Source organism: Drosophila innubila (assembly GCF_004354385.1).
Source record: "Drosophila innubila isolate TH190305 chromosome 2R unlocalized genomic scaffold, UK_Dinn_1.0 1_C_2R, whole genome shotgun sequence".
In the NCBI taxonomy this organism is placed as follows: Eukaryota; Metazoa; Arthropoda; class Insecta; order Diptera; family Drosophilidae; genus Drosophila; species Drosophila innubila.
In genome coordinates this window covers 13,103,109-13,129,740 of record NW_022995374.1, presented here as the reverse complement: position 1 = coordinate 13,129,740, position 26,632 = coordinate 13,103,109, and the positions used below count along the sequence as shown (strand labels likewise).

General features: G+C 35.5%; 2 protein-coding genes across 7 annotated transcripts; one reads left to right on the top strand and one right to left on the bottom strand.

Annotated features, from left to right (window-relative positions):
- The first annotated feature begins 642 nt into the window (after positions 1 to 642).
- On the top strand, positions 643 to 23,581 carry LOC117783081 (ion transport peptide). Of its 6 annotated transcripts, XR_004617348.1 has the most exons (5): positions 7,850 to 8,025; positions 10,115 to 10,435; positions 19,961 to 20,178; positions 21,413 to 22,942; positions 23,198 to 23,581. XR_004617348.1 is itself a non-coding variant. In XM_034620260.1 (3 exons), exons 1-3 carry the CDS (start codon positions 15,305 to 15,307, stop codon positions 23,304 to 23,306), a joined length of 435 nt encoding a protein of 144 aa, XP_034476151.1. In that variant the 5' UTR covers positions 15,009 to 15,304; the 3' UTR covers positions 23,307 to 23,581. The 6 variants fall into 6 exon arrangements, 1 of the variants encoding a protein (XP_034476151.1); XR_004617349.1 differs by lacking the exons at positions 7,850 to 8,025; positions 10,115 to 10,435 and adding an exon at positions 643 to 724; XR_004617350.1 differs by lacking the exons at positions 7,850 to 8,025; positions 10,115 to 10,435 and adding an exon at positions 4,202 to 5,207.
- Positions 23,582 to 24,226: 645 nt separating this feature from the next.
- LOC117783080 (inorganic pyrophosphatase) lies at positions 24,227 to 26,274 on the bottom strand. Its single transcript, XM_034620259.1, has 6 exons — positions 26,057 to 26,274; positions 25,524 to 25,642; positions 25,057 to 25,452; positions 24,838 to 24,992; positions 24,671 to 24,780; positions 24,227 to 24,404 (listed from the first exon to the last, which is right to left on the bottom strand). Exons 1-6 carry the CDS (start codon positions 26,259 to 26,261, stop codon positions 24,373 to 24,375), a joined length of 1,017 nt encoding a protein of 338 aa, XP_034476150.1. The 5' UTR covers positions 26,262 to 26,274; the 3' UTR covers positions 24,227 to 24,372.
- Positions 26,275 to 26,632: the final 358 nt, after the last annotated feature.

Here is a 26,632-nt window from a genome sequence, read left to right as displayed (position 1 = left end):
TATTTAAACTTAAAAAAAAATGGTTTACCGTAAACGAAATTTGATTCTCTGCTTTTGACTTTTCAGTGGTCTTATCACTAGTTATTTGGCTTGTTTGAGGCCAAAAAGTGGCAGTACTAGAGTATAACCTGCTGTTTTGAAAGTGAAAGGCTTACAATGTCGGGCAGATCCTTTGAGCATTTCAATAATCGCATATCGATGTGCATAATGAATCGTCCTTGGCATCGCCAACGAACTGTCTGTCTAATGACATCCTTTGTGGTGTCAAATTGACAGGCAGTCGGTCATTGCATTGGAATACGAGTTGGAGAGTACGAGATAGATAAATAGATGAATAGGTCCTGCGGTGGCTGCGCTCATAAACATTAATACACAGCAGCAACAAGTGATAAGAGCGCATTCTAATCAAGCACATAATCATAATCATATGACAGAGAGACACAAATACAAATACGAATACAAATGCGAATGCGACTACAATCTATAATTTATACAGTTGTCTTGAGGGCGCTTTGTAATCAGCATTATGCAAAAAGAAGACCGCAACAGCCACCCAAAAGTGGTGACACTCCCCCAACACCCCCCCACAAATGCAAAAAATGGGCTATATAAGCGGCCTGGCCAGAAGTTTCGCAAACATTTTGGCCCAGTTTGCAGAGCCCAACGGAGTTTTATCAACAACATCCACAGCAGCAGCAGTAACTGTAACTGTCAATACAAAATGGTGAGTACGAATTGAATGTTTGGATCAGTTAGCCACAGCACACAGCAAGCCAACAGTTGGCCAATCATTTGCTGGCTTGCCATCTATTTATAGACGCCACAAAACGGGTTTCAAGCAAAAAAAAGGCCAACAAAGTGATCTATAATTGCAATCGAAATGGAAATAGAAATAAAAAAAATCAAGAAAGAAAAGTTATCTTCCGCACGTCAAAAATTGTATACACTTTTCTCGTAATTTAAAAAAAAGTTTTTTAAAGTATATAACTATTTCCAAACAATTTCGGCGTAATTCTTTAAAAAGTTTTAATAAAACAAATTAACTCATTTTTGTAATATTTCTGTACAATTAGTTGGAGATGTATAAAATAATATGAAATATACAAGCAATAAAACGGTGAAACATTGAACTTGTCAGTTAAGTTGAGATATCTCAAGAAATAAAACAATTTTTAATTCTAAAGGTTGACACATGATATATTGATAACCCAACGGATATACTCGCTGTGTTAAGCTTAAAACGTTACACATATCGCGTCTAAGTGTTAATACCTTCTGCAAGAGTATAACTTAAGATTTTATTTAAGATACTAGAGTGAAGGGAAGTATTTCAAATTAAAGTTGAGAGAGGTACATTTATGTCCGTCAGACAGTCAAACAGTTAGACCGTCGCATTAACTAAAAATGTTGCCTATCTTAAATGACAGCAGTTATATCTGGTTTGTTTGGCTTAAGTGTCACGAATTTAGATACATCTACAGATAGTCTGTTACTCAGAGATCATACAATATTTGCGGGTGACCTTTGCCGGTCAACTGCCTCTCTGTCAACTCTCTTCTTCTCTCTCTCTCTCTCTCTCTCACTGAGAACAGAGGCTTGTGTTTGACATTTCCTTACAATGTGTGACTGCTTAGTATTTATAATTTGCGTGTGCGCCGCTCATTTAGTATACATACTAAGTACCTAAGATATATCTTAAAAAGAGAAATTAGTAACAAGAATTATTGCAAAATTAACTGCATTTTTAGTCACTAGTCAATTGCGCAATCTGTTGAAAAGGCCATGTAACCGTTAAATACATAAATTTCTTTGAGTTTGGCTTCAATAGTCAACTTCATTAGCATCATTTCTAATATGGTAGATACTCGTTTATTCTACTTGGATGATCGCTGCAACAATTCCAGTTGCCTGTCAATTGTGTCTGGTCAACACACACACAGTCAGACAACACGTCTGACAGCCTCCGTGAGTTTATTGAATCATACTTGTGCCACATTACAAGTTTGTTGACACGCTGGCGTATACGTAATATACCATATATTATATTATAATACGTATACAAATAAATACACATATCTACAGTTATATATTATTTACATGTATTATTAACAAAATAGTTGAGAAACTGCAGGTCAAAAGCGCAAGCGCGCAATGCTCGTAAATCTAATTGAAAAGAGGCGTATAATTTATATATAGATATTTATACACACAAATATACTAGATGTACATATATAATATACATATTTATATGGCTTTGGCTTGGCAATATACGATTTTATTTAAGTCCGGGGCTGCGTTGTTGCCGCCCAAAACGGAAACGGGTAATACTCGTAATTTGCGACGCAGCTGAAAAACGTTTTACATTTTACACGGAGTCCAATGCGGCGGACGAACCTCAATCTCAGAGTCATCAACTGGAGGTGGAGGTGCTGCAAGAACTGAACTGCCTGCAAAGATATATTTTACACACGCACACATTGAGAAGTGAGAAAAAAATGTTTCACTTTGAAATACCCTCTATAATTAGGTGCAGTGAAGAAAGTAGCTTAACTACAAAATATAAAAATAAATATCGAAATAGGCCAAATATTTGCAATATATTCAACTTTTCTATAGTATACTTTTAGGTTTATACCAAGAATTCATTGTCAGTTCGTAGAATTTGAATAACAAAGTTCCGAAGGGAGTAGGATAGAAATTTCCGTCGGCGGAAAGTTTTTTATCAAGTATTTATCACATTCTTCTGCTTCTCTTTACTTCACTGTTTTCTTTTTATATGGAACTACCAGAACTAAAATTTTAAATATTTACTTTTGCTAAAACTATTTATATTTTTTTACATTCTTATTTCGTTATGCTTAACTAGTTCTTAAAACAAGTTAAAAAATCACAAACTTATTAACAATTTTCATTGATCTTAGCAATTTTTTAAAACAAAACAAAGAAATAATTGCATTTTGAACTATTTACATGAATGGTAACTGCTAGTCAATCATGCTTCATTTGACAATGTTCTCAGCTCATTTATGCTCGCGACGCGCTTTATTTTGGTGAGTGCGAGCGAATTACAGTTACATGCTTCAATTTCAATTTCAATTCGTGCACTTGTGTGTGTGTCTCACAGTCAGTGGCGTAGTTGACAAAAGGGATTCGCTGACTGCACGTTCTCGTGATTGCAGTAATCACATAAGACTGAATATACTCTTATCGTATACTTGACTGTGATTCGTTTCTTTGTCTGGGGTCTAAAAACCCCATTAGGGACGCGTGTCTCTGTGTCAATGCAATGACCAGAGTTGCACACTCACTCACACACACACACACGTACATACATACACGTTATCACACTGCTAAAAGGGGGACGCAGCATTGTCTGACTGACAGACAAACACACACATACATACATACGTACAGTGACTTCCAGCTTATTTCAGGCAGCAGCATATTAAATACAGTTTAATTTATTTTCTTAAGTATCTTTTTTAATATTTTTTTTATTTATTTCAAACTTAAAAATCAATTAAAAATAGAGTAGGTTTCTTAAGGAAAATTAATTTTCAAATTCTACAATCCAGAGCATCAAATAACAGTTTGTCAACAAAAACAGGATGCAGGGTAAGTGGAAAATTGTTCCAAATAATTCTGTCTAAAAAGTCAAAGATATCTTTTTCAGTTTAGTTGTTATAACTGATTAAACACTTTTGTAGGTGCTGGTTGAAATAAGCTGTGAGCCACTGTATATACAGTTGAGCAACATCGTCATGTGTGTGTGTGTGTGTTTCAGAATGATCGTCCATGTTCCAGTGCTCAATGCTCTGTGTTCTGTGCTCAGTGCTCAGTGTTCCCCACAGTCAGTACAACATTTTGTCAATTCATTTTTTGCATTTAGTCTGCTTTCGTTGCTCATGCGGCTTGACATTTTTATTCTTAATATTCGAAATAAGTCAAATTTGTAGTCGCGTCGTCGCCTTGGCATATAGATACAGATATATTCGTATATATCTACTCGATTCTATATGTGTTAACAAAATTATTTGTTTTTGTGCATTGCAGATCTTTTAATATTTACTATATAAATACATGTATGTAAATACAACTACAATTGTATTTAGTACACAGTAAATTGTGAATTATGAAAATTATGCGACCCTTGGCCAGGGACGGACTACTTTGATATACATATCTACATATGTACTATGTATGTACAATGTACATATGCCGCGTATCAATTATGTGGAAATATATTTACAAAGATATGTACATGTATGCATGTGTTTGTAAGTGTGTTTGTGTGAGTGTGCATATGTAAGGCAATTTCGATGCCCTGGCACTGAATGTCACTAAACGCGCCAACCAACAACTCGCATTGCGTGCGAAATACCCCGCATCCGCCTCTGCCAACGTCTCTGCTGCCGTCACCATGTACCTATGTACGTATGCTACTTACACCCTGTGCGAGTGAGTGAGTGTGAAGGAGTGCGACTGTTAAGTCTATGCTCTTTTTTGTGCGTGCGTGTTAGTGTGTAGATCAGCTTCGCAGTCGCTGTCGCTGTCGCAGTAGAAAAACCGCACGTCATACAAACAAACAAACAAACAATTCAGATTCATTCATTGCGCGTCGGTTCGGTTCCATTGTGAACGATAACGATTGTTGATTGCCGCCACTGGTGATTATCGTCCGTTTTGTTACGCACTCATCTCATCTAGAAAAGGATAGCGATAGAGAGAGAGAGAGAGAGAAGAAGCTGCAGTGAGAGTGAAACGCTTGTGAAAGCAAGATTGGATAATGAATGAAAATACCAAAAGCAAATGTACAAATACGTGTGTTGCAGCAACAACAACAACAATTGCAATTGAAAGAATATATGTATATGTAGAAAGTGTCCAAGTTCGTGTTTGTTAGTGTCTTTTTGGTGCCATTAATTTATTGGCCACGCCCACCTATGCCGCCTAGGCCGCATCAACGCAACGCACACAAAGACCTAACAAAAATCCACACAAAATGGCGATAAGTTTAAGCGCCAGAGAAACGCCCAAGCGTGAAGTTTAAAAAAAAAAGTCAAAGCCAAAAGTATAAAAAAAGTAACCAAAAGTTGTCGAAATTTATGCAACGAAATTCAGCAGCGAAAGGGAGAAAAATAGCGGCCGATAGGCGATAAGCGCCAAACAAAACGAAACTCGGATCAAACTCGATACAAGCGCCTAAGGTAAGCGCAACTTTTCCCGCTCCCACACTCTCCATCCACCTCACCCCATTCCACTCCCTTTCCCGATCTCACTTCAATTTCAATCTGATCTCAGTTTCAGTTTATGCATATTTGCATATCGTTTGCATGTTTGACAATCTGTCTGTTCGTTCGTTTGTTTGTTTGTTTACTTTTATCACACACCCTTTTTTCGGCATTTCCATTTGGCAAGTTCAACTTGTGTTTGTTTTATTTTATTTGCTTTCTGGCCCAGTTTGAGGTTATTAGCATTGAAATTAAAGTGCAGCGATGGCATTTAATAAATTCGTCCCTGTCCCTGCTCTCATTCCCATGTACTTTCCACTGTTCCAGTCGCGTATTTACAGCGCCCAAATAACAAATATAAAACTTTTCCATTCTTCTTCTTGTTGTTGTTGTAAAGAAATTGTTACAAGGTCAATTGTTTGTTGTTCATTATTGTATTTGCATGGAATAATGCCCGTGTGTCGGAATATATTTAATAACATTTCAATTTAATTCCATTTCCACTACATGTCGGCATCTTTGCCGCAGAGTGAGAGCGAGCGAGCGAGAGAGAGAGGCGTTCACACACACACACACACACACACACACGCACTTGTTGTAATTTCCGGTTCCGTTTTGCGCGTTATGTGCGTCCATCTGTGTGAAATGTTTGATTGTATTTAATTTAGAGGCATGGGAACATTTTTAAGAACGTTTCAACACCAAATTGATGCTGATCCTCAGTTCATTAAGTTAAGGAACTCTAATACTTCAATGTCAAAAGAAAAAACTGTGTGAAAGTTCATTTCCGCTTTAAAGATTTGCAACTGAGTTTGAGTGTCAAACACAAACATAATATAATAATATAAATAATCATATTAATTTTATTGCTAAATAAAATAAATTAAAACTTAAGCATTCAATTAAAACATGTAGCGCTTGGACTTAAAATATGAAAATATTTATAATTATTCAATTTACTTCACTTTATTTTATTTTCTGGGAATATTTGGTTGCTCTCCGTAATGATTAAGCAATGATTAATAGTAATTAAATGTTGGATGATTACATAAATAAAATAAATTAATACGTAAGCAATAGAATTAAAGGGTAAAAATGCTAATTATATATGAAAAAAATTGAAATATTAAACAGTTTGGGTAAAAAGTGATTTACTTTATTTATTGAATTTTTTGCTCTTTTCTGGGAATATTTGATTGTTTTTGGAATGATTAATTGTAATTAAATAGTGCTAACGTCACTGCGGGGTTTCTCACCCTTCATACATATGCGTCATAACGTCAATCGGGTCAACTATCCAATAAATGGAAAATGAGCGCAACAATCGATGCCCATATCTAAATGCGTGCACTAATTAATTTCATTGGTTTCTATTTTTCTGCCCTCTATTATTAGTAATAACATGGATTGATGATTTAATTAACTTAATCGCAAATTCTGATAACGTAAAAATGACGTTGCGATCTATAACTAGCTATAACTATAAATGCGGTATTCTTTACAACTTTCATTTAATTATAATGATTATTTATTACGGGTAATCAAATGACGATAATTACACGCCCCCACAAAGTACGCATTCACCTGCGGTTCTCGTAATATTTTTTATGATTTTTTTGCTGTGGGATTTGAACTTTGCATAGTGTGAGTTATCGATACGTGATCAGCTATATATACCGTTACTGTGTGTCTAATTAACACACAGTGAGGGGGATGGATTGAATTGTTATCCATATGCAATGTATTTACCACAATATTGCATTTATTTTTAACCCCATTCTCAGCATCGCGTGTAGTTCCGGCTGTCAGTTGCACAGTCATCATCGCAACATCGGGTTTGGATTGAAAACTTGATACTGTCCCTAGGCACTTTCCATTATGGAGAATTTTACATAATATTTCTGATTTACACAAATATTCCCCAACAATTAACTGGTAAATTGGCCTGACTGTGCAAAATAGCTGTATATTTCAAATGTGCTCAGCTACATAAATACCCTGTAAATATCTTGTTAATAGTCTCAATGTCAGCCTAATAGTATGCTATGCAAGAAGGAATAATTGAATAAATTTAAGATAGTTAAGTTTTTAATTGATTGTCAACTTGGCATTATCTTTTTGAGTCTGGAGGAAATTTACCCCTTCTTAAAGATCATGTCTAAAGGGTATTACAATGGAACTCGCCGCGATACAGTGATTGTAGTTCTATGCAATTATATGTTGCAGTAATTGCAACGATTGGCAATTAATTGCATCAACAGCCAACGCCAAGTAGAAGCCTAGGGGAAATCCAACCCAAGCGGAATAATATATAACAGATCCTCAGAGAGGGGGCGCAACAGTTACAGTTACAGTTTTTGTGCCGGTAGCAACAAGTGGCCCAAAGAGCACAACACTCACACACACACACAAGAGCCAAAGAGAGAGAGAGAGAGCGTGCCTAAAAGAGTATAACAGAGCGCTGTTAACCTAGCAACATGTGTGGATACATGTATCTCAACATTTCAAATGTGCCTAAGCTGCAAATAATTTGACTAACAGAGCATCAAAATCAATATAATGAAAATGTTAAGTTAACATGCGAGACACTTAACAGCTTCAGTCAACAGTCAACAGCCAAACAATGTTGCAGAGGTAAGAGGGTCGCTCTCAGAGTTTCTTAAAAATTTAGTATAAAAAACAAAACCGGATTTCAGAGTGCAACAGTTTCATTTTGAACAGCGTGGCGAGCAGGTCGTTTTCGAGAGACAACTTGTGGCATAGTTAACGAGATATTCACATTTAAAAAGATCATGTAAGCACGCAGCGACATCACGAAATACGAAAGAAGTGCAAGCAAAAAAATAAATAAATGTGCCAATTAAAATGTTAAATATTTGAAAGTAAATCATTGATAAAAAATAAATAAAAAATAAACATTGTGCAATTATAAATTACCATCGATTCTTAGAAAATTGTGATATGAAAACGTCAGCAAAAATGTATAAATAAATATAAATCTCGTTTGGAGTTTTCGTATTCACATAATTTGAAAGACCGATTCATTTAAAAAACACGTTAAATCACAAAAAAAAAAAAAACACGGTACAGCTTTAAACAACTTTGGGCCAACAGTAATTAACGAAATTACAAAAAAAAAATATGAAAAAGAGGCAGATAAAAGTTGATATCTTTCGAATTGTGTGAATTGTGGAAAAGTACCGCGCTAAAAAGTTGATGTGTTGTGATTATTATTATTGCAGTTATTATCATTGTTGTTTTTATTGTTGATCTTTTAAAATACAATTGCATTTAAAGTTAACGAGAAGCGTAACCAAAAATAAGAGCCAACAAATGAGGACTGCAAATTAAGACCAAATATAATAAAAATACCAAATTTCGAAAGCCGAAATACGAATTCCGAATACCAAATACCGCATACAAATTCCAAATACCAATTGCTTGCTTATCGCGATGTTTTAATCTGTGTGCGCACTGTGCTCAGGTCTCTCTGCAGTTAACGAGAAAGGGAGACTACCTGCCGTGCCCGCCTCTCCCTCTCCCTTTGCCCTTTTCTCAATTGAGCATCTTCAAATCGTCACTGTGTCGTCATCTCATCGAGATATCCATAACTAAATCAATGCCGCCTGTTGTTTTTGGTGCCCTTTTTGTTGTTGTTGTTGTTTTTGCATTATGTTGCCACCTTGCACACACTCACACACTGAGAAGAAACTCTGCACAGGCCACACAGATGACGTTTAACGATGACTTTTTTGAGCCACGTTTCCTTGTGCTCTCGTACATATTTGACATTGTTTCTCTTCTTTATTTTTGACTCTGTTGCCATGAGAGGGTGTGCCAACAACAACAACAACAACACGAACACCAATACCAATACCAGCGCAGACAGACAAGACAACTTTCGTTGATATTTTATGTTGGCGATGATGTCATAAGTTCTTATTGGTGCGTGCAAGCGAGAGGAGAGACTTGGAAGAGGGAAGAGGGATAAGGCGAGCACAGGCATAGGGACATTGGAATTGAAATTGGAATGCGATTGCGAATTATGTATGAGTTTTGAGTTTTGTTATTTTTGAGCATATCAAGCGTTTCCTAGAAATCGAAATTGTTGCCGCTTTTTGCCAATATGTCATGTTGTTGTTGTTGGTGCTGCTGTTGCCACACAATTGCGCTTTCAACAGGAAATATATGTATATATGTACATATATTTATGCATTATGCTTAAATACAAACACGCATACAGACACATTTGTATTTATTTTTTGCACGCAAACACTTCCGACATTTTAAATGCAACGAGCGAAGCGATCAGACCGGCTAAATAAATCAACATCAGCAATAACCAACAACAGCAACAGCAACAACAAGAGCAAAGAGCAAAAGCAGCCATGTGCATTCGCCCAGCCAGCCCTCTCTCTCTCTCTCCTTCTCCTTGTCCAGCTCTTCCAGTTGCTCTCACTCCTGCTCTCTTTGCCCACGCTCACGCTGTTGCTCTGCTGCAGTTTGGCCGTTAAAGCACTCAATGCATATAAATGATTTTAATCAATGGCGTTGACGTCGACGTTTACGCACACAGTCGCACAATAATACACACACAACACACAAATACACATGCAAACATAACATTAATAATAATAATAAATGACAACGTACGATCATACGAGCACAACAAATGCTTGCAATGTGTATTTAGAATTTGGAATGGGTATTTCATGAACTCTTACAAATTCAAAGAGCGAAACTTCCAGGCAGCCATTTGTAATAAAGTAGATAAATTAAATGTCGATAACCATCGATTTGCGAATATACCGATATTTCATTCAATCAGCAACAATAAAATCAAATTGATAATAATACTTATACTAATTTTATTTTTTCCTTAGAAAATACAATAAGCCCTTAAATAAACTTAAGCTGCGGCAAATCAACTTAAGAAACAAACGTAAATCAAGAAAAGAAAAAACGGAACATAAAAAATATAATTAAACTGTGCTAAACGAGTACTTAAACCAAACAGAAGTACTTAAATCAAAGTCATTAAACAAACAAACAAATTAGCAACGATTTTATTGGCTAATTTCACAATAAAAAAAAAAACATACTGAAAAAGGAAGAACAAAGCAGAAGCAGATAAACATCAAACAAACACAAAAAACAATCAAAGAAACAACAAAATAAACGCTATGAAGAAGCTGTCACTAAATGTGAGTATCAATCGGGGGAGGGAGGAGTGTAAGGAGGGATGGGGAGAATAATGGCGGGACGATTTTAATTTGAACAGCATGTTGTTCCAAGAAATCCAGAGTCTTAAATATGAAATGCATTTTTCAAGTTCAGAAATGAAACAGAAACAAGAAACATGAAACAAGCAACAAGAAACTCAGAATGGACGTCATTGGAATTGAATTGGATGTGGCATGTTAATGAACTTGAAAAGGCCATGATAATGATGAAGTTGCACTTGATGCTGCCGCTCATGCTGATTGAAATGCAAGTGGAAACAGTAACTCAAATTGAAACTGAAATTGAAATTGAACAGACAAATGCTGGAATTAAAGTGCAAGACGCGACCAACAATCGAAGCAATTGATTTAAAAAAACTTTGCAGACTCTTAAAGCATTCACTTTGATTTCTTTTTATGCGTCTGCATATTCCTGATATAAAGTATTTGTATGTGCGATCTCTAAAGCGTTGATCTTCAGATTGATAACGATTTTAATATTTCTTTTGTCATGTTTTATTTTATTTTTTAAGCATAGATACCTTTAAAACTACCATTTGCTACAGAAAATGATATTTCGACCTATGATTATAATAAATTAAATCAGAGAGTTATTCCTTACACTTTTAAACCGAAAAACCATCGCCAGACATATCTTGTTTTCTAACTACTTGTTTTTTCCTTTTCAAATGTGAGGGATAATTGATTAACTGACCTTGTATTTAGAGTCTTTGCCGCTGGCTTTAATTTTTCATTCCTTTTTTAAGAACCAATTATATGATTTTAATTAAATTCGGCGATAAATCTTTGCAATGCTTTCTTCTTCTACTCGAATTCTTGCCGGTTTCTTATTTGGGCACGCGTCTTCTGTCTGTCTTTCTGCCTCCTTCTTCCTCATCTCCTTCGTTCGGTTCGCCTAATTGAAAGGCAATTGTTTAAATGATCTTCTGCTTTGGCATGATGATAATGAAGTTGCGTTTGGTTCCTGGCAGGCGCTTCAAAAGCCGGCGGCAATCAAGTGGACTCTGATTGGTAACAGCGGCCGCACTTGGAGGTTAATGTGTGGCAAAAAAAAAGATACAGATACAAAGATACAGATACAAATGCGATTGCGAGTACATTTGGCACGCTTTGATGTTGCCAATTGAAAAATGGCCAACAATGCCAGCCATATATCAAAATAAAAAAAAATTAAGCACACACAATATGCATACATATGTTTTCCATATTATTATAAGTACAATCCGAACAATCGTTCTATAACGTCTGCCAGATGCAGCCTTTGCCCTGACTCTCCCATTGTGTGTCTGTGTTGACTTATTTAGCAGCAGTTCAATGCCCCATAAAAACACACACACACACACCCGCACGAGTTTGCAAAAATCGCTTCGATTTGACATTGGCACAATAATATCTATGAAATCTATTAAAACACACTTTGTTTTCTCTTAATTTTTCAATTGCAACACTTTTACTCAATTTTCTCTTCATACAAGTTTACTCTCTTTGACCCAAGCGCCATTTTGTCCAGTGTAAAGGTCAGAGCGAGATAGCTAGCTGCCTGTGATCCTGGAAGGCAACTAATTCCAAACTAGCGATGATAGAACACACAAGTTAGTGATGCGCAATTACTCACTTAACTTTAAGAGTTGCCAGCCTGTTGAAACTATTAACTAAATAAATAAATAAATGGTAAATATTTGTCAAATATTGCGTGATCTCTTGAATTGTAATCATGGTCAGATCAAAATCAATTTGAAAATTGGCTGATGCAACAGTTTCTTGATTTTAGTGTTTTCATTTTTGAACGTTGTTTGTTTTTGTTTTTTCTTTTATTTATTTTTGCCATTGCCATCAACATTTTTATGGCCTGTCTATGGGTGTGTGTGTCTGCGCATTAAATTGGCCTTTAATGGCCGTTTAACAACTATACATATCATTTATCTATATCCATATAGTTATGCTGCCAATGAAGCAATTAACTGATTTTTATTATTATTATTATTATTGTTGACGTATTTGTCGTTGTGGTTCTTATTGTTGTTGTTGCGGATCGTAAATGTTAAATGCGTTCTTATGTCAGCAGGCAAATTAAATGTTGTAATAAGCCAATAAAAATGAACAATCAATTGACAAACAGCCATAAAAACTTAACAACAACAATTTACCGAAAACGGGGGCCTGTCAATGCAGCAACAACAACAAAAACAATAACAACAACAATTGTTAAAGCTGCTGCTGATAAAAAGACTAACAACAAACGTTACAATTCAGCAACCTAAAGTTAATAGACAACTCCCCAATGAAGCTGACTAATAACAACAACAATAGCAGCAACAGCAGCAACAACAACAATAACAACAATAACAACAGGTTTCCAAATAAGTCGCACACAATTTACAAATGTTAATGATTGATTTTGTGTCATGTAATCGTTGCAAACTAGTTTGCAGTTTGCAGTCATTTTTCAACTTTAATTGACGTCAAGCGATCGTTCAAACTGTGGCCCAAACCCCTCCCCTTCCCCTCTTTGGTTGACCAAAGTCTTGGCCTTATATAGTCGCACTTGACGCTTAAGCGTCACACATTTCTTCCGTCCTTGGCCGTACAACAACCAAAGCAAGAGCTGCAAGCACAACTCAAAGATACCCTGTAGCTTAGCCCAAAAGTATGCTATATAAATTTGTATTCATGCGATTTAAAATAATAAATAGTTAAATTAATTTGTAGGACTTAAAATAAAACTGAACAATATGGCAGCCTTGTTTTTCTTGGAATTATCGATAGCTTTTTGCTTTTATTAATATGTAATATAATATTTAACTTAAATATTACATGAATTATTAAAAAAAAATAAAATGTCTCTAAACCATTTCAACTAAATTCCGTTTGATTGTCTGCTCACTGTGACAACTCCATTTTTGGTTCCCAAACCAAAAGTATTTCCCATGAAACGAATCAAATCGAAACGAATCGAATGGTAACGAATTAATTTAAATTTGTGTTCATTTGTGTTCATTGTGGGGGCATTTCTCGCATTCTTAGAATACAAATACAAACAAACAATTTGCTTGTTTGCTTTCTGTTAATTCTTCATGTTCACACGTTCAATGTCCGTTTATTGTAATTGGCTTGTGTGATCGTTTCTTGCCGTGACTCATTTTCAAAACTTACTTACGTGACTCATTTTCAAAACGCAAAACTTAATTATGTGATTTATATGCATTTAAAACCAAACAGCAACTGAAATTGACACAATCAGCAGGCAAAGCTTTAAATATATACATATGTATGTGTATTTGCAAATAATTTCCTCAATGGACTTGTTTAATTTATATATATCTACATACTTATATGTAAATGTATGTACAGTGAAACCTGTGACACGCTTCTCTCTGCCTCGTTGCGCTGTTCAACTACTCGTACAGTATTCGAAACTTGTATTCGTATTCGTCTGATTATTCACAAAAAAAAAAAAAAAGAAAAACTAGTCGAAACCAGTTTGTCGATTCTCTATGCATACTACTAAAATTGTTTTGCTTTCAATTAAACTAATAAAATGTCAATTGTTGTATTACATGTGTATGTTTGTCTGTCTGTCTGTGTGTGTGTGTGTGGATGCCGCCCAACTGGCTGCCAAAACTGCAACTGGTCAGCAGTCTGTAGCCAATTTAATCAACTCGCTCTAAAGCTGAGCAACGCTGCGTATGAGCAATGAGAATAAATGTAAGAAAAAAAATAAAGATCTATACGTAATTTAAATCAATTTTATATAATTTCTATATATTATAAGCATTAACTTGGCTTATTTAGCGTTACAGAATCTGTTCCACTTCAATTAGTTGCAATTTCAGGTTGAACGATGTTGTTGTTGTTAAATTGTTTAACTACCGAGTAGTTTATGTGATGCTCGTTAACGTAATTGATCCACATAATTGGTTATTCATGCTTACAGCCAAGAGGCAGGACTTGATCACAAAAAAAAAAATAAGAAAAATAGAAGAAAAAGAAATAGAAAAAGAAACAACAACAGCTTGCGGCAACTTGATAAGCGTCAAGTGATTTTATAATGCATATCACGTATACGCCTGGGTGTTCCACTCTGCATCTATAATGCGCGACAGTCTGTGAGTGTGTGCGTGTGTGTGTGTGTACGTGTGTGTGTGATCACACATAACTTGGCTGAGTTCGACACGATTCGTTTGCCTGGCTGACGCTCAAACAACGCCAGACTCGCTGTCGTCGCTGCCTCTCCCAAATCTTGTTGTTGTGTGACTCTCTCTCTCTGTGTGTTTGTGTGTGTCTGATAAGAAAAAGACAACAGCAGCAGCAACCGTCGTTGTCTCTGAGCTAAGTGGCAACAGCAACCTCAACAGTTTTGCGATCTTCAGTTTTATTTCTGTTGCCAACAAAGTTGATTGCTCGCGCGGGTGTTTTGTTTGTCTTTTTTGTCTTTTTTGTCAGTTTTGTCAGATTTGACTTTCTTAGACAACTCACTGAGTGTGTGTGTGTTAGTGTGTTTATTTATTTGCTTGTTTGTTTCTGTGTACAAATACAACATATCGTTGTTGTTTGCACTTTATTTTCATAACTACTTCAACATCATTTTTGAGGTCTTGTGATTCGGTTTCAAGAAGCGTAAACAAACATACAATACATGTGTACATATGTAATTACATATTTGTATTTGACTTGACAGTTCTATTACGAAACGTGTGCAACTATTAATCTTAATAATACTAATTGGATACAATAACGCGCACGGGCAACAGAGATCAATCCCCAGAGAGATCGGCAATTCAGCAGCAATCAATTGAAATTGAAATTGAAATTGACTACTCTCTCAGCATCATGCATCTTTATGAATCTGTTAACGGCGACCGCGACGGTGACAGCGGCGGCGGCAGCGCAGCTGGAAGCCATAGAAAGGCTCATCAGCATCAGCAGGCGGTAGGCAAAGTGAGCGAAATTAATACACTCACACATACTCACATGCATACATACATATACTCATCCTATTCCAGTGGACAACATTCACAAACAGAAGCCGACACTACCTGCCGCCATTTTGCAACTGACTCTCAGTTGCTCTCGTTGTAGTTGTTGTTACTGCTGTTATTGCTGCTGTTGCTTCGCTATTAATTTAATGCCAAAAGAGAATTTAATGCATATTAAATTGCATATTAAAATGCGCTTGCCACAAGGGGCGTCCAGTTTCAGTTGCAGTTGCAACGAAATGCAAATGCGGCATGTCTAGTAAATTAACAGCACCGTTTAACGCAGGCGCAACGGTCGCAACGCAACAGGCCAACAAAACAGGCAACAACAGCAACAGCAACAACTACAACCAACAATCGCTGTGCCAGTTTATTTGGTACCAAGCAGTCTCGCCATGTCGTTGTGTTTTTTTTTTTATTGTGTTGTTGTTGTTGCCTTCTGAGTGGCCATGGTACCATGCAGTCTCGAGAGTCGTTTTAACACTTGAGTGGGTTGTTTAAGTAGTTTTTACAAACTAACTAAGCGGTAGCAGTTTGCTTTACACTTGAAAATAAACAGATATTCCAGGATTCTTTTTATTTTAACTATAACAGTTGAACATGCAAAAAAGGCGCTGTTATTAACAGAAAATGTAAGCAGTGAACATTCTGATATTCCAGGATTATTCCTCATTTCCATAAATCATTTCAAGCCGCTGTGATTAACAGATGCTGTTAACAGTAGCACGCGCTGTAAATGGCAATTTGGTTTCTTTCTTTGCTTTGTAAAATGCACAATTTAACTTAAACCTTTGCATCTTTTGCTATGCTTGCGTAGCCAAGCGTTAAGTTTGTGGAACACGCTGCTTACTCAATACATATATAGGTATGTATGTATGTATGTTTGCATGCACATATAAGTGCATTTGTGTGTGTGTGTACATATGTGGTCACAGTTTTGCAGTCATTTCATTGTCACTCATTGCCAATTCGCTGTAAAATGCCATAAAAATAAAAGATATTTGTTGCGATAACATGACATACCTGGCAAATACCGCAAGCCAAATTTAGGCGTCCTGATAAGACCACAAATTCCAGACAAGTGGACGTTTTGTTATTTTTTTTGCTTAAATATTTGTCAACCAGTAAATCGGTTTATGGCGGTTAATGGTGAGACAGTTTTTTATTTTATGTTTATGTATATGTCTGTGGGGGGTCGAAAAGAAGGCGTTAAATTCTTAAAACTATTGCGCACAAAAGAATTCAAAATTTATTATAATTGCTGTCATTATTTTTGGCTCATGACTTCATTCAATGTCGCCTGTCAGCACACACACACACACACGCACGCACAGTACAACTCACACACACATAAACAGAAAGAGAGAGCAATCAAAATCAAAGTTGAATAGTTTACAATCAGGCACAAATCGACTTGGATATGAAACATGCGCCAATGAATGATTCAGTTATACACAGACACACACACACACACACACACACGCACTCAAGTTTTTTTTATTTTTTTTTGTTATAATGCGACTGCTTGTATGTATGACAGACAGTCATTTAAATTGATACAAAGCGGCACGCCGACAAATAAAATCAATTGGCAGCTAATCAAAGCACAATGCAAACAAATTGCCAGCACATGCTCTACCATGATGATAATGACAATAACAATGATGACGATGATGCTGATAATCAAGTTGATCGGCTTGGAATCGATCAAGCGTTCTATATTCGCAATGGTTCATTCGCTCGTGCTCGTGCGTTCATCGGCTCCTGTTTGCTGCTCAATGATGACGCCATCAAGAGCAGCAATAAAGCAACAGAGTTGAAGGAAAAAGAGAGAGAGAGAGTCAACTTAATTACTTACAGCTGCTGTTAAGGCTCGTTGACATGATGAAATTAATAAGGTGAAGTTATGAGAACGAACACTCTCTCAGCATTTTATGTATGAAGAGGACTAAATGACTTACAGCTGCTGTTAAGGTTTAACAGTTGTTATTGCTCGCTGTTTAATATAACGCCTGTTACTTTATAATGCCGCCCATATCGATTATGCAATTTATGCGAGCCGGCAAAAGTGTTAAAAATAAAATGCAGGCACACTCGCACTCACACACTCTACCAATCGAACTCGAACTCGTTCTCGAACTCTCGCTCAATGGCCATAAATCGTGCAATTCGAATCCAATTAGCGAGCGAGCAGAGGTCGTCGTGTGGGTAACGCGAGACAGCAGCAGCTGCTGTTAACTCTCTTCGGCGCCTGGATGTAAAGTATACGCTCCATAGACGTACAAGAAAAAATACTAAAAAAAAAAAGAATTACATACATATATATTTACACAAGTAATATGTGCAGATCTTTTGGCCTCAGCTGTTGTTGCACTGGCGTCATTGTAATACCTGCACTTTTCCAACACTGTTACGTCGTCAGTTTTGTTATTTACTTGTATTTATTTCGTACTAAATGACGCTCACGTGTTGCGGCGCGACAGCTGCTAATTATAGTATATTTAAATATCCCTAAAAATACTACATACATTTGTACATGCATACATACTAGCAATTGTACTAGAAATCTAATGTTTTTTGGCCAACTGTTGAGTTGTGTTTTGGCCATTTGGCAACTGATTGATGAACTTTTCTACTTCTCTACAAGCCATTGGCCATAAATCAAAAGCGACGGCAACAAAAATGCGCTCAACTTAATTGAAAGCATCAACGAGCCAATAAAAAATCAATTTAAATAAACACACGCACGCACACACACACACACACACTCACGAAGAGAACACATTGAGAGCATGGCACATTGAAACGATCGACAATTCGACAAAACGACGCGGGAGGTGATAATTGAAATACTTGTTAAAACTCATCATAGACCGAGAGACGAAATATCGAAACACGAAATACGAAAAGTCGAAATACTCAGTATAATTTCAACAGAATTCTTTTCATTTTGTTGTTGTTGCTGTTGTTCAAAATAGCGACACTGTGTCTGCTTGAATTTTCATTCACTTTTCACACACACACACACACTCACACACCCACATCAACCAATATTTCACACATTGAGAGAAGGCGCAATGGAAAAATTTGCACTTTTAATCAAATTATTCAATAGTTTGGAATGTATGTCGACGCTGGCAATTGAAATTGAAATTGAAACTGACCACGCAAATTGATAAAAATATGCAAATTCAACAGAAATTTCAATTCATTTATTTATTTTGGGGGCCTGTCTGACAAAGCAAAATATATGTACACACAGTTAGTCAAGTAATTGGTTTAACAATAACAATATAAGGAAAGACTCACATGATTTATTTTGCAAAAAAAATAAAAAATAAAAAACAAATACTTAAATAAAGAAATTACATTTTAGTTACCTAATAATATAATTATATTTATTGGGATCATCTAATTGTCTGAATTTACTTTACTTTACTAATTTGCAATATATAAAATATTTACATGATTTATTTTGTTAAAATGAAACTTTTTTTATATAATGTCGACTTAATGCAGTCAAAAGAGTTATTAAAAAATTATAATGACACAAAAGAAAATAATGATTTTAAATTAGAAATTCATAAATGTTATATATGATATATGATAAGTTGAAAAAAAAAAACCTGAAGAAACATTGGGATCATCTATATTTTTCTGAATTATTAATTTAGTCAAAACAATTACTTTACTAACTGTGCATATGTTTACTTAGTTTAACGAGTATCACATTGCATGTGGAAATTGTTGGCTATCGGCTTGAGCCTTTGAGCCAAGTTGTAAATTATGGCACACTCGTAAATTAGCCAAGTCGACACATTTTGCAAATAATGCAATAAACATTGAAATTGTGAGGCCTATTAATAGCCAAGGCAGACGGACGGACAGACGGACGGACAGACAGACAGTCTGAGACTTGTAGACACCTTTATGATGATGCCGCATGCCGCATGCAGATCGTATACAGCAGATGGTGGCAACTTGGCAACTTGGCAGTTGCCTGTTTGTAGATGCAACAACAACAACAACAGCGAATTGTGTGCATTTATTTTTAGCACACACTTGGCAATTGCAGTTGCAGACAGACTCTATTTTTAGATACCTTGAACTACGAGTTACGAGTTACAATTTACGAGTAACGATTTACGTGTTACGATCTACGAGTTACGAGTTCACATCCTCAAGGCGAGAAGGTACTTAATACAGACTCGTATCTCTTTGATTGAAAGACACCGACCACCCGTTGCGTGTGTGTGTGTGTGTGTGTGTGTCTGTGCGGTTTCAAGGTTCAACTTGGCCCATATCCATTTACCCAGTAAACAGATAGCCAGCCAACAACTGAAGCTGATCTTAATTGTAGCAACTCTTGGCTAAAAATAGACACGACAGGGCCCACAGCAAATTGTGTGTTCTATTTATAAACTATTTCCGGTACTTGAGCATAAGCAGTACACTGCCAGAAATACGTGCATTATTAATTTTGTATGTATTTTTTTTACATTATTTTCAGATGTGTTCCCGCAACATAAAGATCTCGGTGGTGCTGTTTCTTGTCTTGATACCCATATTCACAGCGTTGCCACACAATCACAATCTGTCGAAGCGCAGCAATTTCTTTGATCTGGAATGCAAGGGCATCTTCAATAAGACCATGTTCTTCCGCCTGGATCGCATCTGTGAGGATTGCTATCAATTGTTCCGTGAGACGAGTATACATCGACTATGCAAGTAAGTTTCCTTTAATTACCAATACTCTCACAGCACACACCCACTAACCAATTTCATATAGCTATTGAGACACCCTGTACAAAAAATTCCCTTTGAATTTCCCACTTTCCTTTTCCTAGGTAATCGAGGAATAAATAAAAGATTTGAAAAATTAAGCAATTTTCGTATATGGATAAATTTATATTATTTTCATAGTTATGAGATCTCATAACTTTATCAAAACTAAACCGATTTTCATATAGAATGTCAATTCTATCATTATTTGTTCCCTTAATGCATTCTGCATTTAAATTTTCTTAATTTGGTAAATTAATTTTTTTTTAATTTTTCCATACTTACCCCTTTACATTTTTTCAAAAACTGCAGACTCTCATAACTTTGTTAACACAAAACCGATTTCAATAAACAATGTCTTTTTACTTACTGATTAGTCTCCAAATTTATTCTGCATTTAAACTTTGTTTATTTGTGCAAATTAAAATCTCTCGAAAGTTTCGATTATTGCCAGTTGAAAATATACATATTCAAAACTTTAAGCTTCCTATCTATAAAAATGATCCTTGAGACACGCATAAATTTCCCACATCCATTTCCCAATTCGCATTTCCCAACAAGACGTCCTCAACCCCATCACAGGGTCCACATCAATTTAAAAGCGGTTCAAGGCGATTTGTCGCAAATTGCTGCGCAAAAATTCTAAAGAGAAATAACTTAAAAAATAAATACCTATTACCATGGTCATGTTTTGAAATATGACCATGACATGGATATTAAAAAAGAACACAGGAATACAATTTTAATATAGAAAACTATTTAAAATATGTATTTCTTGGAAAACAAAAACAAACTTTTTATGTTTACATTTTGAGCTTTTGAGTTTTATCTATAGCTTATCTAGTCGTATCATCTATCTTATCAAAGTATCTTAGCTAGCTGAAATCTATTCTTATCTATTTGCTGCAGGGCTAATTGTTTCGCCCACGAAACCTTTGGAGATTGCCTAAAAGTGCTGCTCATCGATGATGAGGAGATTGTACAGCTGCAGCATTATCTCAAAGTCATTAATGGCTCGCCCTATCCCTTTCACAAGCCTGTTGTTTTCAAATAGATGCTTTATTTTGAACCTGTTTCATTTCGCTTAATTTCATTTCTTAACATTTAATTTGATTTGATTTTAATTTTGATTTTTGTATGATTTTTTGTTGATTTTTTGGTTTTTTTGTGTACATTTTAGGAAAGACTGCTTTGATTCCAAATGGTTTGGCGAATGCGTTAAAGTGCTATTAACACCATCAGAAGAAATAACAAATTTACAACATTTTATAAAAGTAGTGAATGGTTCGCCCATATCATTCAACATGGCGCCGGTTACATAACTTTAAGTGGTTCGGTTAAAGCCACCAACGAGCAACTACAACAACAACCACCACCACCACCAGAAACACCACCCACACCATCCACATCCGCAGTTACACACACACACACACACACAGAGAGACAGACACATAAAATACAATACAATAATGGAAGATGAACAAAATTAAAGCAAATTCCAGTTCCACATGGAATCCACATCCGAAGAATCTGATCAAAAGCAAAAACAAATTAAATATTTAACGCCCAAATTTAATTCGTACTTATTTATTACTGTATGCCTTACAGTTTTTACTATATATGTGTTTTTTAAAAAACCGAATTATTTTAATTAATTTATTGAAACGTTACGCGTTTGTTGTAAGTGAGGGACAGGGACAGGGGCACGGGAAATGGGAACAATGGGGGGAAATATACGGGAACAGTGAGAGTAAGCAAACTCCCACACACACGCACACATACACACACGAACAGAGAGAGAGAGAGAGAGAGAGAGAGAGAGAGAGGAAGCGAAAGGGAGAGCGATTAGGGGGAAATCAGGGGAGGGGGACAGTGCGAAATCGGGGGTTTCTTTCCCAGTAATTTGAGAGCAGACCCCGAAGCCGAAGAAGTATTTATTTCTAAGTATTCTTAGCTTGTTTATTATTGAGTTATGTATGTAAAATAAAAGATCCATTGTTTTAAATATACTTATTTAATGTATAATTATTATTTTTTGTATTGTATTTAAACAAAAACAAAAAAAGTATCGCGTATTCCAAGCAGCATTTACATTTTTACATCAAGGGCAGGACAGAAGAAAAATACAAACAAAAATACTAAAAGAAAATTAAATACACTTACGCAGACAGACTCATACACACACACACACAGACATATAACAGAATCGCATCCACAAGAACGAAAGTATTTTGCAAATGTATTAAAAATTTTGTGCTATTTAGTAAAGATTACCGTAATTAGCGTAAAATTTGTTTTCAAAAAATAAGAAAAAAAAGAATATATATTCACGATTACATACAAAAATATTTTAGTCTAAAATGCAATTTGTGCAAAACACAAACAAAACAAAAAACCTTTGGTAAAAACACACAAAATCTAACAAAAAAATAAATGCATTACAAATGCAGCAAAAAAATAAAAGATGAAGGAACTAAAATGTTATTATAAAAAAAAATATTTATGAAAAATAATGAACAAAAGATCAATCGCTGGCTATTTGAGGGCATCCAAAATTGTGATAAATGAAATAAGAATGCGACGCTGACCAGGAAGAGTGTCAGCGTGCGAGAGAGAGAGAGAGAGTGAGCAACAAGTGCGGCAGCTGTTATCGATGTTTGGCGCGTTTCCGACGCGACTAAAAACGCGCACTTACCGTTTTTATTTTGTGGTATGTTTTCAGTTTTATACATTATTTTTTATTATTGATTATCATTTTGATTTTTGCCATGTTTGTCAAGTGCAATTGCCTTTTGTCATTTTATCTATGCACTTTACTGTCTAACCATATTTTTTGAGAAGACACAAACAATTTTTTTGAATTTTTGGCTCAAATTATTTTGACTGAGCATCGCAGCCAAAGTGGCTAAACTAATATGTAAGACGATTTTCTAACGCCATTTATTTGACTATCCCAAAAAAACAGGCAAGACTGCTTCGGATCGCCGTTTTTCAATGCCTGCGTTGAGGCGCTGCAACTGCACGAGGAGATGGACAAGTACAACGAATGGCGCGATACCCTAGGACGCAAGTAAATGGAGTAACACCGAAGCGGACAAGCACAACAGTTGGCGGAAAAAGCTATAGCTAAACAAACGCATAATACGAGTACTACTTACATTACTCTTATACTACCACTTATACAATATAACATTCTTATACGATGTGATTGTGAACACTTACACACTCATACGTCTACACCCATACACACACATACAAGGCACACGAACGAAGAGAAAATACACGAGTAAAAATTATCACAGCGAATACGCAAAATACTTTTATGGATTTAGTGAAAGAACAAAAAAAATGTTGGAAAAAAATACAAATTACAAATAATAATAATACATATTCTTAAATACAAAAAAAAAAAAAAAAACAAAATATGACAGTGTAAAATTTCTTTTTCGCACAATTTCTCTTATTCTCGTATATTATTTTTTTTATTTAGAAGTTTGTAAAATTGTTTTCGTTATAGGGCCCCAAATTAAGTTTAGTTTTCAACTATATATAGCTATATACATACATAAGTATGGGAATTTATTAAGTATGAAATTTATTAAAATTTAAGTTTGCTTTCTTTTAAAAAGTTTTTTACATATACAACGTATGTGTGTACCTACCACATACATACATACATAGTATACATATATATACCTATATATTTTGTAAATTTTTTGTGTATCCTTTAAGCAATTAAGTTAATTTGTTATGTTTACGTTCTAATTCTAACTACATCTCTGCGAAGAAGAAAATGAAAGGTTTAAATCATAAAAAAATATAGAAACACATATACATTAATAACCACCACAGCATATTTCGATATTACATTATATGTACCCTAATTAATTTAAACTTGTTTGGATCTAGTCGTAAAATATAAATAAAAACTGTATATTTCAAGTGGAATGCATTTGCCCACTTTATTTCAATTGATTTTGTCGTTTTTCAGCCGTTGTAGTATTTTTTGGGTGCAAAATCTTTATTTATTCAGTTTAGTGAGTTTTCCAATATCAATATCAACAATTCATATTCAATCAGCTACAATAATTATTGATACAATACAATACAATTAATTATTCAAATCAATTTGCGGTTCATTCACTTGAGATGTATAAAATGCCAAGTATCGACTGTAAAACAAGAGATTTAGATGTTTTTAATGGCACAATATTTATTTAATATATTATAGAATAACATAGCATAATTAACAAGCATAAGCCGATTACAAAGGTGTGTGTATGACAATATTTACAGAATTTGGTTTTTTATCTTTGGTTTGTTGTGGTTAGTAAAAAAAAAAGCATGCGAATTGGACAATTTCTATCCGGTTTGTGCATTTTAGCAAAGCGTGTTTTGTTAATTAACTAAAGCTTTGCGCGAACATAATAAACCTTACCTGTGTCGGCCACTTCCTCGACATCGCCGCCATCTGGAGCATCATCCATCAACTTGGCAGCTTCTCCTTTGCCAATCACATTGTCCGAGTTGCTGTTGCTAATGTTTTGGCTGGAAAATAGAGGGAAATTTATAAGATTCTATAATGGGAAATTCAGTGAAACAAACCAAGCGATTCCCGAATTGCCTCCATTGGGCTGATTGATCAAAGTTTGCCAGAATTTGTGAGTCTCGGCAATGATGGAAGTGGCGAAATCCGCATTCTTAGCATCGCCATTAAACGCAAACTGATTCTCCGGCTTGCCATCGGGAATTTTGTAGATCTAAGCAAACATAAATGACATTAGTATTGTAATTTTTGTTGCTTAATTTGCATTTGTTGTGTACCTTGAACCACTCGACGGTGGCGCGCAACAAGCCAGGGAAATATTGATCGACATCGGCGATATCGTTGACCTTTGACGCCAAGGGATCATTAACATCGATAGCAATGATTTTCCAATCAGTTTCGCCCTCATCGATGAGCGCAATGGAGCCGAGAACCTTAACCTGCATCACATCGCCACGATTGGCAACGCGATAACCGATTTCGATCACATCAATGGGATCATTATCGCCCTTGCATCCTGTCGATGGCTCAATATGGTCGGGATTCTCCCAAGTCTGGGGCAAGGCACCGTAGTTCCAAATGTAACCCTTGTGGGGGAAACAATTGGCCACAAAACGCAGTTTACCCTTCTTGATGTCCTGCTTAATGGGATTCATGGGCGTCTTCAGACTAATCTAAAATGAACCAGACACGCAATCGGGTGTTTATCTCTAAATAGTTAACGTCTCCTCTATTATGTGCTTACCTCCATTTTGGCGTTTGTCCAACGTGGCACCTCAACAACCATGTTGTAGACGGTCTTCTCCTCATTGGCATACAATGGAATGTCGTGCATTGGCGAGATGACATTGCCGCAGTTATTTTCTATTACCAAATTATAGCAGAAATTATGAAGCGTTGTAATTAATGTGTCTACAATACTCAAAGCACGCAATCAGTTGATTAATTATATTGACCCCATATCGAATGTTACTTAGGCAACAGCAATTCTTTGATATATAGCGTAAAAAAAGATATTGAATGCCCACTAGTTTCATAATAAACAATCGTAAAAACAAAGTCCACATTTCAGCGTCGACTGCGTCACCTTGTCCAGTGTCATGATACCGGCATTTGATTTCGCTGATAAAGCAACGATTTTTAATTAATGGCAACTTGTTGCATAATTGTTTATATCAACAGCAGAAAGTTAAATAAATTTAATTCATGAATAATAATGTCACTCACGGCTTTATATACTTTTGTTTAATCTATTTGCACTTCGATTTGAGTACTTACTAAAATAAAGGCTGTAGTTTGGAGAGTTCTTTGCTCCCTTTGCAACTGTATGATATAGCGGCATTGTTGAGTTTTTTTCCCGTAAATGCTCTATTTGAATTTGTCTATAACTGGTTGCAGTAGCTTCTGCTGACGTTGCGAAAATTGGACGCAGCAAATGTCTGCCAATTACACGTGAGGAAGGAATTGTAATTTGGGCGAACATCAAATCGTTCGGATAAGTTCTATTGAACTAATCACTAAAGTGAACGAACGAACTAAATCCCTGATTGTACGTCATTTAGTTCAAAGACAGTTCGTTCAGTGAACGAAGAATGCGCCATCCGTTAGAAAAAAAAGTACATTTCCGAAGTTGGGTTGTTTTTCATTTTTGTACTTAATTTAAAATTTTTTTTATAGAATTTTTTAAATGTTTTAATTTTTTTTTTTAGAATTATATTTTCTAACTTCTCTTCCCAAAGGCTGACGAACTTAAAACCTTAATTTAAATGTAAACCTTAATTTTGTCTAATTTCTTAATTTTAATTTTCATCAAATTTATTTATTTTTTATTGCGTTTTTAAATTTGATATTTTT